This window comes from Pelodiscus sinensis, chromosome 21 (genome assembly GCF_052426305.1).
Source record: "Pelodiscus sinensis isolate ZL-2025 chromosome 21, ASM5242630v1, whole genome shotgun sequence".
NCBI classification, from domain to species: domain Eukaryota; kingdom Metazoa; phylum Chordata; order Testudines; family Trionychidae; genus Pelodiscus; species Pelodiscus sinensis.
The window spans coordinates 21157032-21175447 of NC_143072.1; the positions used below are offsets into that span (position 1 = coordinate 21157032).

Genomic DNA, 18416 nt, shown 5'->3' on the forward strand with positions numbered 1-18416 from the left:
GATTGAACCATGGCAGAACTCTGAATTGAACCAGAGGAAGCGCCTGGCTCTCATCGTCAGTGCTGGGTGCAATCAACACGCACCTCACTTCACTAATGCTGGTAGGAAAAAACTAGGCAGATGGAAAATCAGCGGAATCTGGCAACTTTGGCCTGGCAATGGTAAAGAAAATGTCTCCTGAGACACACAGAACCCCACGGGGCCGCCGGTTGTCCACCTCTGTCCTAGGCCATCTTTAGGGACAGATCCCACCTTAAAATAATCCAGAGCAGTGTGGACAATTGTGGGGAGGGCTACATGAGAAAGAGGGGCCTCTCGGTGGCTCAGTGCCTCTGCCTAGGAATTCAGGAATACTGAAGAATTTAGTAGGGTCCCACCACTACAAATGTCCTAAAGGAAGTGTTGCTCCATCCTCATCCAACGGACCTAATTGCTGAACATCTTAAACACCAGTAGCTATAAATTCACCATTTGCTGCCTGGTTGGCTGGAGCTCAACTCCATTTTTAAATATAGCTCATGACTTGATGCCAGGGATGCTACTGGTCTAGAGTCTGATGGAAGAAATCTGCCCATTAGGACCCTGTGCTAACAGATTAGCTGCTCTTTCTTAGGTAACCATCCCGGCTTCATGTAGCTGTAGAACTCAGAACCAGCGTGCCTCAGAGATGATGTCACACAAGCAAGTTTGGATTCAAATGCCTCCATGCTGGGCTGCTGGCCACACGGTGACTTTTCCTTCCCCCCTTGCCAGAATGGAGGTCCCTGAGAGTGGAGGAAATGGGCTTTGCCAAGTGGAGAAAGTGGACCCAGAAGAAGGGCAGACTAGAGAGAAGATGAGCATGGGAGAATGGAAGTGCCAAGCCTGGTATGGCACAGCCAGTCAGGTATGCAGGAAAGGGGAGGGTGGGTTAAGGGAAGAGTAGCACCAATAAGAGGAGGGAAGGGGAGGATAAAGCATAAGCTAATTCTAGAAAGAAGATGGAAAATAAACAGTGTGGCCAATGCCCACCTTTTAGCTTTGCAGTGTAACGTCTACACTGCCACACTATTTCAAAATAACTAGGACTTAGTCTGTGTCTACACAGCAGGAAGTTATTTCAAAATAGTGTCAAAATACTGTCAAGCTGGAGGACGTCTTACTCCGATGCCTGTAACCCTCATTGTATGAGGCATAAGGGAAGTCGGAGGACAAGTGCTCTATTTCAAAATAAGTGCTGTGTAGATGCTCCTTGTTTTGAAATAAGCTATTTAGAAATAAGATATGCAATTGAGGTAGCTCAATTTGATTGAATTTATTTCGAGTTAAGCCCAGCAGTGTAGACGCACCCTGAGTCCTCGCCGCTTTTGCAGATTCAGACTAACACGGCGACCCCTCTGATACTTGGCACCCTGAGATAGTTTTTCTGAAGTACCGCACAAGACCAAAGCATACAGTAGGGAACGGAACTCCTCTTGCTAAACACTTTTACAAGCAATTTTGATTTTTAAACCAGTGGAAAGACAGAGGGTGCATCAACACAGCACCCTAAACTCAAAATAAGATACGCAATGTGCACTACGCAAATTGTGTATCTTATTTCAAAACTATTTTGAAATAGCTTATTTGGAAATTTGGCAGGCCTACACCGCACCAAATTTCAAAATAACACGTTATTTTGAGCCATCGCTTATCCCTCGTGCAATGAGGTTTATCGCAACGGCAAAATAACGCACCCATTATTTTGAAAAATATTTTGAAATAACGGATGGCTTGCGTAGACTATTTCAGGATACATCCCGAGATAGCCGTGCAGTGTAGGCGTACCCATAGTCTATTGCAGGGCTACTCAACTTTGGAAGCCGAGGGAGCCACAATGATACTCACAGCACATGCTGAGGGCTGCAACTTAAGTGTGGTTGCATATACATGCAAATACACATGCAAATATATGCAAATAGCTTTTTTCACACTGATGGGCATGAATACAAAGACTAAGTCAAGACTACACAACTCGCAGGCCCCATTTAAGTCAGTTCTGATGATAGTAATATAATGCAATATTTACCCGGTTTCCACCCATATGACAGCACTTTTAATGAGCAATGACAGTCCAGGAATTGAACTACTAAAACACATTTCAATAGAAAACCATTATATTGACTCACCATTGTGGAGCGTGTTCCCAGTGGAGGCCATGTTCAAAGGATCCCATCCACAAGCCATGTGTTGAGCCCTGCATAAACCCAAACTGCACCGCCGGCCGCATACCAACAGGCTGCGGGCCACGTGTTGAGTAGCCCTGGTCTATTGTTTCATGACGCCCTTCCCAAGAGATGATACAAATAAATGATTCACCTCTGTTTTCCAAGTGACAGAAAAGGGAGTTTGCACACAGTCCAGGGAGAACTACATTTCACTTGCTCAGCATTGTTAAAACTAGCTGATGTTAAGCACAGCAGGTCAAATCTTGATCTCATTAAAGCTAATGCAAGTTTTAGCTGACCTTGGAACAAGACTTATCACAAAGCATTTATTGTTTCAGTTATCAGTGATAAATTCCAACTCCTACCTGGTTAGTGTCATTAGAGGCAAGTGATATTTACAAAATTTCCTTTGGAATGTACTGAGGCTTGGAAGTTCAAAGGCACTTCAGGAAGTTTGGCACCCAACTCCCATTGGCTTTCAGTGGGAGCTGGGCACCAAACTCCTTTAGGTAACTTTGAATTTCTCATCTTAAACGGTTTGGACAGTGCTCAAATTGTGTCCATTGTCCAAACTCTAACCCATGGGATAATGTTTGTCCTATGCAGCACTTTGCAATGGAACACAAGATTTGTGTAGATCAAAAGATGTACCTACTAACTTGATAACTTTGTAGATCGAGAACGAGCATTTGCTCAGCCAAGTGGGGGAGGCAGCCCCTTTGAAAAAGACTTCAAGTACCATACCCGCCGGACAGGTGCTCATCCGTTACACTGACGGCCTCGATCAAGACACCTTTAAAATTGTGAGTTATTAAGTGACCACTAGCAGCAGAAGCATGAATGACCAATCTCTCTTCCTTTTCTCGTGCAAAAGCTTTGAGGGAGAAGGCATGAAAACCCCCTGGCGAAACACTTAATTCTCTGCAAACTCCCTTCTTTGTGCAGAAGATTTTCTCATTTCATTAACTTTTTCCAAGACTTGCATAACGTATCGTTTAGTACATAACAGATCTTTTGACGATTGTTCTAATTCTGCTTCTGACCAGGACTCATGTGTGGTCCTGGACCAGTTGCTTTGACTTATTTTCCAAAGTAGCCACTGGTTTTGCTTGACTCACCTTTTTGGTTACTCAGCATTAGAAACCTAGGCCTGGATTCCCCTCTCTCTAGGTGCTGAGCACCACTAGCTCCCACTTCGTTTCAACTGGAGCTGTTGAGGAAAGCCAGGCCAATGGGTCTCAAAGCTGGTCATCCTAAAAACAAAAATTAAAATGGGAACCCAGAATTCTAGATAACTTGTGATATTTTCTACCTCAAGTTAGCCCACCGATGCGAGAGTTCATTTTAAAATTGGCGTCTCTTCCATTTTGAGCGACATTTATGAGGATTTGGATGATTATTACCAACAGGAAGAACTCAACAGCTTCTGTTTGCACAACACAGGAGACATTTTTCTCTAGGGAGAAGTTCAGTGACAGACTCATTTTGCCTTAACCTGATTTACCTGTTGAGAACACTGATGCATGACATGTAAGTGGATGTACAAGCAACACCGTCTGGCTAATCCAGAGCCTGCACTCAGCAAGCCTTAGCTGGATTGAACAGGTTAATTTCACCACAGTGGGTAACTTGTGCTTTCATCTATGTTAATATTTGTCAGTGGGGTCGCACCTCAGAGTCTAAATTATAGACTAGGAACCCTTTATGTTAGGTGCTGTACAAAAACAATAAACGGTTCCTTCCCTAGAAAGCTTATTACAGTATTTTAATGAGTCACATAGTTCCCTTTTTAAAGGGACTTTGGTGGAGAAAAAAAATTAAGTAGAAAACGCCATACTTAACAGTCAAATTATAATCAGAAATAACCTTTTCCCTACCTACTGGGCAGGAAGCGGGAAGAGACAATACTGCTTTGTAGCTCAGGACTATTAAAACAGCTATGCAGCTTTCCCCCTTCTGTAGGAGGAAAGATAGAGGTTTGGAAACAAATGGTGTGTACAGATAAGAGCTAAGAGAAGAGAGTTTATTCCAGGCAATAACGCCTGTATGCTAACTCTGATACAAACACATACTTAATGAGACCTTCTGCAAACTATGCATAAAATATGGTGAATTTGGGCCAAGGTATATGAGAATGTTATAAAATGCCCTTTCTTCTCCCCTTATTGCAGAATGAGGCATCTTGTAAATTTCAATATACAGAATTCACATTTCTACCTTATGTCAAAAGAGAATCCCCCATCCTTAGCAAGTCCTCAAATACTTCCCCTTACAACTCCTAGGCAGCACACTTCTAACAATTGACATTTGGACTGCCATGCGGAGAATGCACCAGGTCTACAGGGCTCAAACAGCACCGCTACAATGGTTTCTGAAGACGACAAACTATAAATTACACTTGTTAAATACCAAGCACATTGGACATTTTTTTCAGCATAACATAGGACCAACTCTGTATTCAGAAAGAGATGTGAATTGGCTGATTACGTACTTTTAGAGCAAGCACCCAGCCTTCTCCCTCACTGGGCTTTTTGTCTTTACAGTGCAAGGAGTTTCTGAGACCCTTTAAGAAATCTCTTCGGAAACTGGATTTGCCCAAAGAACTTCCCAAGGACAAAAAACTGAAGTACACCAAGAAGAACTTGACCATTCTTGGGGATCACATCAATATGTTTCTTCAGCTTTACTGCAAATCCTGGGAGCTCAAACACTGGAAGAAGTAAGATAATCCTCTCCCACTAGCCATGATAATGCAACACTACAAGTTGAACCTCTCTAGTCAGGCATAGGGATGTCCCTAGTCCGGCACTCTTTGGTCCAGCAACATCCATGATCCGGCATGATTTTAGTTAGCTGGATGTCTACTTATGATGGGTGTGGCCACGTTTCCCCTGGTCTCATGAAGTTTGTTTACAGCCACCAATCCTGGCTCTCAGGGTTCTGTGCTGTTCTTTAGCTCTAATTTACCCCTAAATGTCTTCTAAGAGCCCAGTAAGCAGTGGAAGGGTTGGTAATACTGCTACACAATATTGACCTCCTATGGTTTGGCAAATTGTCTAAATTGACCAAAACTGGTCAGGTCCTGAGGGTGCCGGAGTAGGGAGGTTCAACCTGTACTAGCAATCATTGACAAAGAAGATTGGGGTAGGGGATTACACAAAGGACTGAGAATAAAAACTGGGTCAGGACCGGACTCTGCCACAGATTAGCTCTGTACATTTGGACAATCATATTTCGTGGCATGCCCACATGGAGCCTGGCATGCCAAGCACCCACAATTACCTCTGCTTGGGAGCTGTAGGTACTTAGACCTCTGAAAATCAGGGCACTGGCTTCCCAAGCCGAACATCCAAAAATGGAGGCTTTCCAAGTTAGTGGACACCTGAAAATAAATTGATCCGAGCCAATCTCCTGGATGCATCTGTGAGCACTTATCTTAAGGGGTATCCCCAATTTGAGTCCCATCCATGTGCAAAAAAAAAACCAAACCACCCCTTCATTCCAGTTTAGGGAAGCGGTTAACTTTGATTGGCTGGCCCGTCAGGGGATAACAATGCAGCTGAAGTTGTTACAACTCGCCAGCTGCTAACGCATTCACTCTGTAGTGTGGATGCAATTAGTGCCACGCAAGTGCTGATAGTTCTCCAAGGCCTTCCCACCCGTGTCCAACAGAATGGAGAAGTTCACCCACAATCCATTGAGAACCAATGAAGACAGTAACTTAGCTTATTACAGTAGAATGAACCATGGGATGTGCCACACCTCCTTGGTGGAAACAAATAGTGGCTATTTCACAGCCAACTTTGCAGTGAAAACATGTCCTCAACGTGTGAGCGTTAGTTAGTTAAATGCCTGCAAGTCATTAGAGAAGCTGCTAGATATTATTGTGGTATTTTAAAGTCTACTTTACTGCCCAGAACTTATTCAAAAGCTCATTTGGATTCTAAATTCTATGCAATCAAGATGTCCTGTTTCATCAGGGATAGCCCTGTAACTGATATCGAATTAGCAAGTTCTTACCATGCAGGGAGCTGGAGGCCCTCTGGGTGTAATCCCAATGGTATACAACTTAACTCAGTGAAGTGACACCCTGGGTGAATTTAATCCCATGGCCAAATAGCATCTGGTATTATCAGAAGCAACCCAGTGTATGGTGACTGGATGAGCTTCTGGTTGAAAATACCATCCCTTTTCTAAGGGTCATAAACCACCTACAAGAGTTTCCTTCATTGACTTCAGGAAGGGTCTCATAAGAAGGGCTAACTGTCTGGCTGATGGTTATAGAACAAAGCTGAGCCAGCTGCCTGACACCCTGAACTCCAGAATGATTCAACATTCCTAGGAGCGGGGCCTATCTATGCAGAATGGAAGCTTAATAAAAAAGGCCCATCCAATTTAGTATGTAATTGGTTACAGGAGAGAAGCAGAAATCAACTACCTGCCCCAACCCCCAATTGCAAAAAGCAGGTAGGGGGAAATTTGCCTGCAAGAAGACTCCTTCACTCTGTGGAACTCCTTGCCAGAGGATGTGGCAAAGGCCAGGACTTTAACAGGGTTCAAAAAAGAGCTAGATAGAGTCATGGACATTAGGTTCATCAATGGCTATTAGCCAGGATGGGTAGGAATGGTGTCCCTGGCCTCTGTTTGTCTGTAAAAGGGTGATAGGAGAGGGATCATGTGAGGATCACCTGTTGTGTTTCCTCCCTCTGGGGCATCTGGCGTTGGCCACTGTTGGCCAACAGGATACTGGGCTGGATGAACCATTGGTCTGACCTATTATGGTTCTTATGTTCTTACTCATTCTTCCCTCTAGGGTGCTGTGGAAATTTGTTTCTCTTTTCTCAGAGCTTGATGCAAGATCCCTGCGCAAACTGTACAAATACAGTAAGAGCAACCAAATGGCCAAGTTTCTGGTAAGATCCACAAATGGACAGCAACCACACCAGGTTCTTCCTGCTTACTAACTTTAAAGGGATCTTTTAATATTACCAGACAGGGATCTTCCACAATTCCCATTCATTTGAGTCAGGTTTTCTTCCTACACCAAGTACTATCATTCCTTTGAATCCTTCCTGTTCCAGCTACACTTTTTAATGACAGTCATTCAGCTATTGCCCAACGTATCTTGATATATCAGCCAGTTGCTTCTCACTGCTCAAAAGGTCTGACCTTATAAAATTGTTTCCAGGATTTTCCAGCAGAATTGTCCTATGTATTATCCTAGGTTAGAAAGACTGGAAAGCTTAGAGCTGTAGATAGGGTGAACAAGAACTATCTACTGCAGGAGTGGCCAACCCGTTACAGACAAAGAGCCAAAATAGTGGTGGATACAGCGCAAAGAGCAGAGGGAAAGAAGGTGTTGAGCAAAATAAATAAATAAATAAATAAACGCTGCCCCTAACAGCCGCGTGGGGCCCAAGCAGGTTTCCATCGGCTGCTGCCACAAGTGGCGCCTAGACTAGACAAGGAGAAAATGTCCGAGCAGGGGAATGCAGAACAGCCGTGGGTACGGGAGCCACAATTTTTTCTTTGAAGAGCCAAGCCGCAGGTTGGCCAACCCATATCTACTGCCTATGCTCATGTTTACCACCAAAAATGATAGGTAGCCAGATGCTGTCCTTTGATGAGAACAGAGAGTTCCTCCTATCTTCAGTGAGACTCCCCCAGGATTTGAAAAATAGATCAATCTGCAAGATCTATATAAAACTCCTACTTTAAAAAACAAAACAAAACTTAATTCATATCAAAGCCAGATTTCGGACATAAGGTGTCTGTAAAAGTTAGCTCATAATTTCTTAAGGCTCTCACTGTCTCTCACCAACGTCCGCATGTGTGAAAGGTAGAGTAATGAGATTTCTACCCCAGCCATAGAGAAAAGGTGAAGAATCCTTTTAGCGCATAGGTTCCCAAATGGGGGGGGGGAGCGCCTCCCCGGGGTGTGTGAAGAAATACCAGGGGGGGTACGAAGCAACCTAGCCCCCCCACAAGAAAGAGCCCGGTCCGTCCCATAAAAAAAGTCAGAAAATACCAAGTGAAACGTCCGGTATTTTCTTGTTTTCCGCCGGAACGCAGCAGCTCCAGCTAGCTGGGGTTGGGGGGAAGATGGAGCATCCTGGTCAGACTTCAAAATGGCCGCCTTTAAAGGATCAAGAACTTTTCCCCTGAAGTAACGTCACCTTTTTTGTACACTGATCCTGGGAATTAAAGGGGCCGCGACTGTTTTTTGGCCCCCCCCTTTTTTGGGGGAGGGGAGTCAACAAGTTTTGCTGAAATTTTTTTTGGGGGGGGGGAGAACGGGGAGGAGGGCATGAGGGTTTCTCAAAAATCCAAAAGAGGGTGTGATGCTGTAAAGTTGGGAACCATTAATTTTAGTGTATTAGGAAACTGATGCCCCTATGCCCGATGCCAGTCACAGGGGGCAGGATAATTTTTTAGAGATGTGATTTAATAATATTCAGCAGCACACCATTAAAATATTTTTAAAGCAAATTTCAACTAAAGTCCTGTCGCCTAACCCAGTAAATTCAGACGCTAACAATGTATACCTGCAGTTGGCAAATGCCTGTTTAATAGCTTCATTACCGCTTGAACGGCTCCTTCGCAGGTTCAGGGTCCTGCTAATTGGGCTGGCCGGCTTTTCCACTTTTAAGTTAAGCAGATCCACTCCTGAGGAAGTGAAGCCACAGACTAGGGATAAGAAGAGGGGTGTGTGTGTGGGGGCGAGGGGGAACGGGATATTAAGACCCAGTGGTGGCCCAAATTTTTGGGTGCCCTACACGGCTGTGAAGTCTGCATATGGATAAGGATGCAGTGATCTCCAAAAAGTGTGCTGCCATGTGCCTTCAAATATTTATCAATAAAGCTAAAACGCTCTAATCTGCGCATTCACCAGTCAGAGCAAGACTAAACCAGAAAGTCCCACTTCATAAACGGCTGTCTGCCATAAACACGACTTTCTTCTTGTTCGACTTGCTCAGCATAATATTGTTTGCTTAATGCTCAAAAGAGAACCTCGCTCCCTGCTGTCGGGCCATGATAAAGAGCAATAGACGCTACAGGTATAGCTCAGTTCCATTCAGAACTAAGGGCGTAACCAGGCAGATTTTTTTTTGTGTTTAAATCTCCATGGAAATTGTTTTATGTTGGTGGCTCTAAATCAGGGATAGTAAATTATTTTTGTCAAGGTCCAAATTTCTTGGTCAAGGTCTATTCAAGGTCCAAAACCTAGAGAAAAATAATAACAAGTAAGGGGAAAAAAGATGCGTAGGTCCATTATAAAGCATCTGGTGGTCCAGATTTGGCCCATGGTGGGTCTATTGACAACCTCCACACTAAATGATTATTTCTAATTAGAAAGGAGTCAACATTTATTTAGAAAGCACTAGACAGTAGCTTTGTAACGAGCATTAAACATGAAGTATTCAAGGGCCCAGATTCAGGATATTGAAAAACTGAGAAGCTGAAGGATGAAGCCAAGTTAATAATAATAATATATGGAGATATACCATCTCATAGAGCTGGAAGGGACTTTGAGAGGTCATTGAGTCCAGTCCCCTACCTTCACAGCAGGACCAAGTACCATCCCTGACAGATTTGTCCCAGATCCCTAAATAGCCCCCCCCTCAAGGATTGAACTCACAACCCTGAGTTTAGCAGGTCAATGCTCAAACCACTGACCTACCCCTCCCCCCTTAGATAACTTGGTTCTTCTGATACAGTGGAATTTCTTTAAGATGAGGTAAAGCTCCTTTGTGTGGGAAACTGAACTTTTTCAGGGACGGCAAAAGGAGTTCCCGCCGGAAACACAGAGCACCACAGGTCTCACAACCTCTCCGCTCCAAGTGCGCCTGGCATGTCTCCGGCTGATTTCTCTAGCAAAGAGCAGCAAGAAAACAAATCAAGATCAAAGAAAAAAAACCCTACAAAGCCAAGATGCTCCACTGCCTCCTCTCCTCCTGGGGAGAAAACAAGAGAACAAAGCCCTATACCACTGAGGCTGCTTGTGCTGCTTAACACCCTGTTACAGGCACTAAGTTACAGCGGGGAGGAGTATGAAATATAAATCTATAGAAGAACAGCAGTCTCCCACATAGTGTATAGTAAGACTAGCTGGTTTCTAGAAGGAGTGACAGAAAAAAAAAAAGACAGATGAGACATTATATAACGGATGACAAATGCTTATTGTTCTGCAAGCCAACGAGCGAAAATAAACATCTTTGTCTTTTGTGTGAAGAAAGCAGTAGGCTTCAAAGCCCTTCTAAACCATAAACAACAGGCTGCGGAGTAGAACAGTGACATGCACCCTCCAAGCCATAAAGAGATGATTCGGAAACACCTCGTAGTTCAGCCAGGAACGTGTAAATATACGGAACCAATGCTGCAATTAGCCAGGGCTTGAGATTGCCAGCATATTAATGTGAAGTCTTTATGAAGTTTACCACATCAGGGAGACGAGCAGCACTGCCAACCAGCCTTAATCATTAGTTTTCTTAAGGGCAAACAACAAGTTTCTCCTTCCTGATGTAGTAGGAATCGACACAGTCTGCAATTTCAGCCCTCCTTAAACGTCTTATCTGACAGGGGAGCTCACCAAGAATTTTCAATTCAGCACCTCTCACCCCATATCAACCAAATGTGAATGATCCTTTTAACCACACCCCCCTGGGTTATTTTAGTATCCAAATCTTGGTGCAAAGGCTGCTCAGGTTCGGGTGGTGCAGTTGGTATCCCTCCCGTTCACAGGATCTGGTTATGTGGATCCAAATGCAGGATTCAAGTGCATTTTCAGTTTGGTTTTGCTCATGCAACGTGGAAGGACCCTGAGGACTACAAATTTTTATTGCGTCCACACCGTAGGGCAAAATTCTCATTAGCACTTGCCTCCAAGAACTGTGGCTTTAAGAAAGAGGCCAAATGGCATGAACATTTGCAGTGTTGCTGTCATGTGCCTGTCGTGGAATTCTGTGATGGTCCAAGGCTTGTCACGTGCTGGGGTTCCACGCCCTCTTAAACAAGTAAGAATTGTCCCTTCAACACAGCATTTCTGTCTGTCATGATTATGAGGGTTAGCCAGCAGCCTGGGGATTAAGGGGTTAACTACACCTAGCCAGGTGGAGTGACCAGTAGGAATGTAGGAGGGAGTTTCAACCTGGGACAAAGGAATTTGGGTTTTTCCTTTGTCCTTTTGTCTCTCTGGAAGAGTTCTCTGCAGCTACAGAGAGGGACAAGCATGTCTCTCTCTCTCCAAGACACCATTCTTCATTTTCTGTAAGTAGGGTAAAGTTTAGGTAGTTTCGTTAGGTTTTATTGTTTTATAGATTGGATATGGGATCTGAGATCTGGCACTGCTTAAAAGATGTTTTGGCTTTTTCTTGTAACTAAGTTCTAGGCCCATGGAGTTTCTCCATGAGTATATTTTGTTACCTCCCTATTTAGTCATTATGTTTGCAACAGGAATCTTGTTGTAATAATAAAAGTTCTTTCTTTTCTTTTTATTAACCTAGCAGTGGTTAATTGTGTGCCTTGATTTTATTTTAGGGGTAAGATTTCCCAAATGATCTTTCCCCTGACTTCTTTATCAACATTTGGGTGGTGGCAGCGGAAGTTTTATTCCCAAGATCTAGGTTTTTAAGATCTTGGGGGAAGTTTTAGACTAAAGCCTGGTAGATAAGGCTTTGGGGTACACTTGCTGGCCCCCACTTCTGCATTTATCATGCCAGAGTGGGGAAGGAGCCATGACACTGTCAAATTCTATTCGTTTGATCTCCATTTACTTCTGAAAGGTTTTTCTAGAAGTACAAAACCGAAGGAAGGAACAGGAGTGGAGATAGTCCAGGCTAGTCAACCAGCAAAGCTTCTCTGCCTACAGACGATATCACAAACGCACAGTGAAACCCTGTGGCAGTCAAAAAATGAACACACAGGTTGAACCTCGGTTAACCAGGATTCCTTGGTCCAGCAACATCCATGGTCCCACAGGCTCATGGATGTTCCAGGACCAGTGTGTCCCGGTGGAAGGCTGGTGGTTGAGAGCCTCCCCCCCAGCTGGGCAGCCTGGCTCCCCACAGCCGGGCTCCCCAGTGTGCTAGGTACAATCCAGTGGGACCAGAAGCCCAGCGCACCCCAGCCAGGCCAGGGGCTTCATGGAGCTGGGCTGCCTGGAGTAGCGGGTGGGAGAACCGGCAGGGAAGCAAGGCCGCAGCACGGGGGGAGCAGACCAGGAGACTGACAGCTGGTCCGGGGGGGAGCGGTAGCAGGGGGCCCAAATAGGACCTCCCCTGGGCCAGCAAAAATCCTCATCCAGGACCAGTCAAATCCCAAGGCAGCTGGTCCAGGGAGGGATCCAAGCTGCACTGATTTCACTGCATTGGTTTAGGTGAGGGGCACGGATGCATATAGAATTGCCTCTGTTTAAACAGCAGATGGGTTTGGCCCAGAGGATGCAGTGAGCAGTTCAGTGCCTGTAGGTCTTCCTTCCATGAGCCAGATGTCTTCAAGTCACCAGGGCCTGATGAGATACATCCTAGAATTCTCAAGGAGCTGATAGAGGAGGTATTGGAGCCTCTAGCAATCGTCTTGGAAAAGTCATGGAAGTCAGGAGAGATACCAGAAAACTGGAAAAAGGCAAATATAGTGCCCATCTATAAAAAGGGAAATAAGAACAACCCAGAAAACTACAGACCAATCAGATTAACTTCTGTGCCAGGGAAGATAATGGAGTCGGGAATTAAGGAATTAATCTGCACACATCTGGAAGATAAGAAGTTGATAGGTGACAGCCAGCATGGATTTGTAAAGAACAAATCACGTCAAACCAATCTGGAGAAGCGGTGCACATGGTATACCTAGATTTAGTAAAGCATTTGATAGGGTCTCGCATGACCATCTTATCAATTAACTAGGGAAATGTAGCCTAGGTGGGGCTATTATAAGGTGGGTGCATAACTGACTGGATAACCATTTTCTGAGAGTAGTTATTAACGGTTCACAGTCATGCTGGAAGGGCATAACAAGTGGGGTTCCACAACAGTCTGTTTTGGGACCGGTTCTGTTCAATATCTTCATCAACGATTTAGATGATGGCAGAAAGTAGAAATATTAAGTTTGCTGATACCACCAAGCTAGGAGGAGTTGCAAGTGCTTTGGAAAACAGGGTCAAAATTCAAAATGATCTGGACAAACTGGAGAAATGGTCTGAGGTAAATTGGATGAAGTTTAATAAGCACAAATACAAAATACTCCACTTAGGAAAGAATAATCCGTTTCACACATACAGAATGGGAAGTGATTGTCTAGGAAGGAGTACTGCAGAAAGAGATCTAGGGGTCAGAGTGGACCACAAGCTAAATATAAGTCAATAGTGTGACACACTTGCAAAAAAAGGCAAACATCATTCTGGAATGTACTAAGAGGAGTGTTGTGAGCAAGACACAAGAAGTCATTCTTCCATTCTACTCCGCACTGATTAGGCCTCAATTGGAGTATTGTGTCCAGTTCTTTGCACCACATTTCAAGAAAGATGTAGAAAAATTGGAGAAGGTCCAGAGGAGAGCAACAAAAATTACTAAAGGCCTAAAAAACATGAGCTATGAGGGAAGACTGAAAGAATCGGGCTCGTTTAAGCTTAGAAAAAGAAGACTGTGAGAGGACATGATAAAGGTTCCGAGTATCTAAAAGGAGGAAGGAGAAAAATTGTTCTTTGGCCTCTGAAGATTGGACTAGAAGCAATGGGCTTAAATTGCAGCAAGGGAGGTTTAGGGTGGACATTAGAAAAAACTTCCTAACTGTCAGGGTGATTAGACATTGGAATAAATTGCCTAGGGTGGTTGTGGAATCTCCATCACTAGAGATATTTAAGAGCAGGTTTGACAGACACCTGTCAGGATGGTTTAGACGGTGCTTGGTCCTGCCATGAGGGCAGGGGACTGGACTTGATGACCTCTCAAGGTCCCTTCCAGTTCTTGTATTCTATGATTCTATGAGTGGAATTCTCAGAATATACTAGGGGGGATGCGCCCTTTGCTCACTACACTCGCCAACCCCCCCTCTTTCTGGTGCTTTTGTGGCTGGAGAGCCTAATGTCATTATGTCATGTGTCAGGAAAAACTTTTTTTTATATAAAGAGAGAGATTTCTGGTTTTAAAATAGGGTCCATGGTGTCCTAACTGTGTGTTTGGATGAGGTTTAGTGACAGAGCAGTGAGTCAGACACACAACTTGGCTTCTAGTCAGCTAGGCCAGGTGTACACTAGACCTAGAAGGTCGAGTTAATGACCAGAACTCCAGCTATGTAAAATATGTTGCGGGAGTCAGTTTACCTTAAGCCGAGTTTGGCACCGTCTTAACACAGAGAGTCCGACGGGAGCAAATGCTCCTGTTGGCTTCCCTTACTCCTCGTGACTGCCAGGACCATCCTCAGTGTTCATTTTAGCAGGTCTTTATTGGACCCACTAAATCAAACACCAGAAGATCGATTTCCAACGTGGCAAGTGGATACATGGTCTGAGCTACAGGGGTGGCTCCATAGATTCTTGGATCTCTACAGCTGGGAGCAGAACTCCAACAGCAGGGATTTCTTTGAAAGAAAGAAAATAATCATAGAAATGCAAATCACCTGCATTTCGTTAGTAGTTTCCCATCTAGACACACTGGTGAGGCCAAATAGAAGGAGATCCTGATTGAGATCATTTCCCAGCATGAGGGATTAATACCAAAGGGCCTGGTCGTACACCTATGTTTTAATCCTGCCTTCCTGGGTTACGTCAATTTTTATTTTTTATTTGTTTGCAGAAATTGTACTGTAGCTCAGAAAACCCAGATTCAGTGCCAGTGCCTGAAAACTCCAAGTTAACTGAGCTGTATGATGCATGGGGCCTCCATGGAGACATAAATAATATGCAAGAGAAGCTGAGTCAGATCCAGTCACCGCCGTCAGAAACCAGCCTAGACAGTGACTCAGAGGCAACAAGTGTGACAAAGCGGAGGTACAGCTGCTAAAGGATGCTAGGTATTGCTGAGAGCTAATGAAGTCAATAACAAGCCAGGCAGCTGCCCAATAACCACTCCAAGTACAGGTGTGCAAAAGAGGCAGTGGATGCAAATGACCATTCATGCTCAGGGAAATACACGACTCATGAGGTGATATAATGGAGGGCTAGAACCAACACAGACCTTTGACCCAGTAATAGAAGAGGTGGGTGGAGGGAAACTAGCTGCCATAGGGACTACTCCGCCACAAGGGAGCAATGGTGATAATGCAGTCACTCTGCTGCCTAGCTCTTTGTTTGTACTTGAGTCGGGTGATTGTCAATTCACGGGGGTTAATATGTTTGTATGCACAATTCCATTTGCCAGTTGGCTGAGCCCAGGATAAATCACACGTATTTGTGTAGATGCTGATGAGCGTGTACAAAGAAGTTGGCTAATACTGAGTGAACTAGCCATCAATTAACATAAGTCTAATATAGATGAAATCTGAAAGGAAGAATTCCTTCCTGACCCTATGGCACCAAACTCATCACATCCTTTCAGGAGGAGGGATTTGAGCCCAAGTACATTCAGGCCAGGCCTACACTAGACCCAGCAGGTTGGCTTAAGGTACGCAACTCCTACTACATCAGCTTCCCTTACTCCTGGCAAGAGCAGGAGTACCAGATGTCAGCAGGGGGTGCCCTCTGAGTTTGATTTAGCAAGTCTTAACTAGACTTGCTAAATCAAACTCCGGAAGATCTATCACAGCAGCATCGATCTTCCATGGAGTGAAGATGTGGCCTCATTGTGGGCTGCTAGGATGCTAGTCAGTTCCATGGAAGACCTTCCCTTTTTTTCCCCATTTACTCACTGTCCTTCCTCTTGCTTCTTTTCTTCACCCCTCGTTCAGCTTTCTTCCATTCAGCTTCTGGAGTACCACCTCCAAAAGCCCCCATGCAGGGTAGGGTGGAGCAAACAAGAAATCATCAATAGTGACCAAAGCAACAAGAGAGAACTTCATTGAGGGGTAATGGAAAAGCTGAAAAAAATAAATGATCTAGGCCGGCAATAAGATGTATGGGACTGAGTATGGATGTAGGAGCCGAAGACTCCTGACTGGGCCTAATACTATGTAAGAGAGCTGTCATGAAGTTTGGTTCATGAGTATTTGTTAAGTGTATTTAAGATGTGCAGCACCTGTGAATTCCATGTACAATTACAATGCATATGTAACAATTACTTCAAAAATTAGAAATTTATCTGCACTTGAAATCTGCATGACTTGTTACACCACTCAGTGTGCATAAGACACCATCTAGCCCAGCGTCCTGTCTTCGAACAGCAGTCTTGCCAGATATTTCAGAGGAAATTCACAGAACAGGGCAATTAATGAGTGATCCATCTCATGCTGTCTGCCAGAAATTGGGAGTGGGCGATCGGTTATGCCTCAGCTATGTCAGGTAGAATGAGAAAACAATGTAGATGTATGAAATTGGGTAGAGTAAGGAACTGAACAGTCTGAGGAAGATTCATGTGGATACTGCTTGTTAACTGCATGGCTTGGAGCACAGCATTCCTATTGGTTTCCTTTGTTGGTTGGAATGTACTAGCCCCCAAACTTAAAAAAGTCCCCCCCACCTGTTTTTTTTTTGTTTGTTTGTTTTTTTAGGCTCAGTAAGACTTGTTCAAGCACCAACCAAAAGAGAGCACCTACAACACAGCACCATCAGCAATCCTCACGGACGAAAAGCATAGCATGAAAAAAAAAACCACAACACAGTGCCTCCGCAAGCCAAGGCATTTCTCCCACACCCAGAAGCTCTTAAGAATTTAAAAATTCCATAAAAGTTTAGTATTTGCAGAAACACTGAAACCAGCAAACACCAAAGCAAAATCTTGGAAAGGAAGATTAAAGAGTCCTTATACCTTTTAAACTGTGGGGTCTCCTTTGTAAATATCTTGGTGTTTTCAAAAGAGTTGCACCTTCCCAAATGAAAGATGTCTTCAGCATTCTTACTGGTATATATTAAAGCTATTGGTGTTTTCATTCTTGCTAGCATTTTGAAGGCAACTGGTTTTTACAGAAATTAATACAGTGAGTAGTTCAGACATTTGTCTTGTTATTTCCCTTTTATTTCCAAACATACTGGGCACATGTTGGCTCTCAGCCAATGAGAGCAATAGCAAGCCTCGCAGACATAGATGTTGCCAGCCACTGGCTCAATGGAGCATTGTTTTATCGGGGCTTTCATTTGAGGATTGATGTGTGTGAAGGGCTTGATATTTTAAATCTTTTTGTGATAATGGCTTTACTGATTCTTTTTGTTTGGGGAGGGAGGTTGGTTGTTGGACTTGACTGTACAATCAGGCTACATCTTCCCTTGGAGTTTTTTCTGGCGGAAAATATGCTAATGAGGGGCTCATTAGCATACTTTCTGCTACTTCTTTTTGCGCAAGGGATTTTTGTGCAAGAAGAAGCAGCGTGGACTCTTTTTTTTGGGGGGGAGCAAAACCCCCGTTTTGTGCAAGATCCTTATGCCTGTCTTGGAGAGGCATAGGGATCTTGCACAAAACGGAGTTTTTGCACAAAAATAACCCCGTCCGCACTGCTTCTTTTTGCGCAAAAATCCCTTGCGCAAAAAGAAGTGGCAGAAAGTATGCTAATGAGATCTCAAGTTATGCTAATGAGTCCATAAAAGGCTATTAGCCAGGGGATAAAATGGTGTCCTTGGCCTCTGTTTGTCAGAGGCTGGAGAGAGATGGCAGGAGACAAATCGCTTGATCATTCTCTTCAGTACACTCCTTTGGGGCACCTGGTGCTGGCCACTGTCGGCAGACAGGCTACTGGGCTAGATGGACCTTTGGTCTGACCCAGTACGGCCGTTCTTATGTTCTAACTTGCAATTTTTGGCATTGGCCAAAGTTGACAGTTTTAAAATGGCCCTGTAACTGCAAGAGGTCTAAAAGCTCGATGCAAACGTTTCCTAACTCAGATCTTTACCTTTCAGTCTTAAAAAGATGAATCAAGGATCCAGGGAAACACTTTGCTATGGTTTGGACTGTTCAAGCAAGATTTTCACAAATTTAAACATTTTTCAGTCCATCCATAATGTGGGTCACAGTGAAAGGAATGTCAAACTGCAGACAGCAAAAGCAGCAATCAGGTACAATTAGTGAGATTAGCTGCCACCTAGAAAGACTTCAATAGCTTTCATCCACCAAGCAAGAATACTGCAGTAAACTGAAGACTGAATGCATGTAA

At 44.1% G+C, this 18416-nt stretch overlaps 1 protein-coding gene across 3 annotated transcripts; it reads left to right on the top strand.

Annotated features, from left to right (window-relative positions):
* The first annotated feature begins 684 nt into the window (after nucleotides 1-684).
* CHCT1 (CHD1 helical C-terminal domain containing 1) lies at nucleotides 685-17090 on the top strand. 3 transcript variants are annotated; one of them, XM_025179293.3, is made up of 6 exons: nucleotides 695-886; nucleotides 2861-2989; nucleotides 4730-4905; nucleotides 7000-7099; nucleotides 14975-15191; nucleotides 16824-17090. In XM_025179293.3, the coding sequence occupies exons 1-5, from the start codon at nucleotides 698-700 to the stop codon at nucleotides 15179-15181; spliced, it is 801 nt and encodes a 266-aa protein (XP_025035078.3). In that variant the 5' UTR covers nucleotides 695-697; the 3' UTR covers nucleotides 15182-15191; nucleotides 16824-17090. The 3 variants fall into 3 exon arrangements, with proteins under 3 accessions (XP_075760653.2, XP_025035078.3, XP_006138780.4); XM_006138718.4 differs by having other exon boundaries at nucleotides 14975-15168; XM_075904538.2 differs by lacking the exon at nucleotides 2861-2989 and having other exon boundaries at nucleotides 685-886; nucleotides 14975-15168.
* The last annotated feature ends 1326 nt before the right edge of the window (nucleotides 17091-18416 follow it).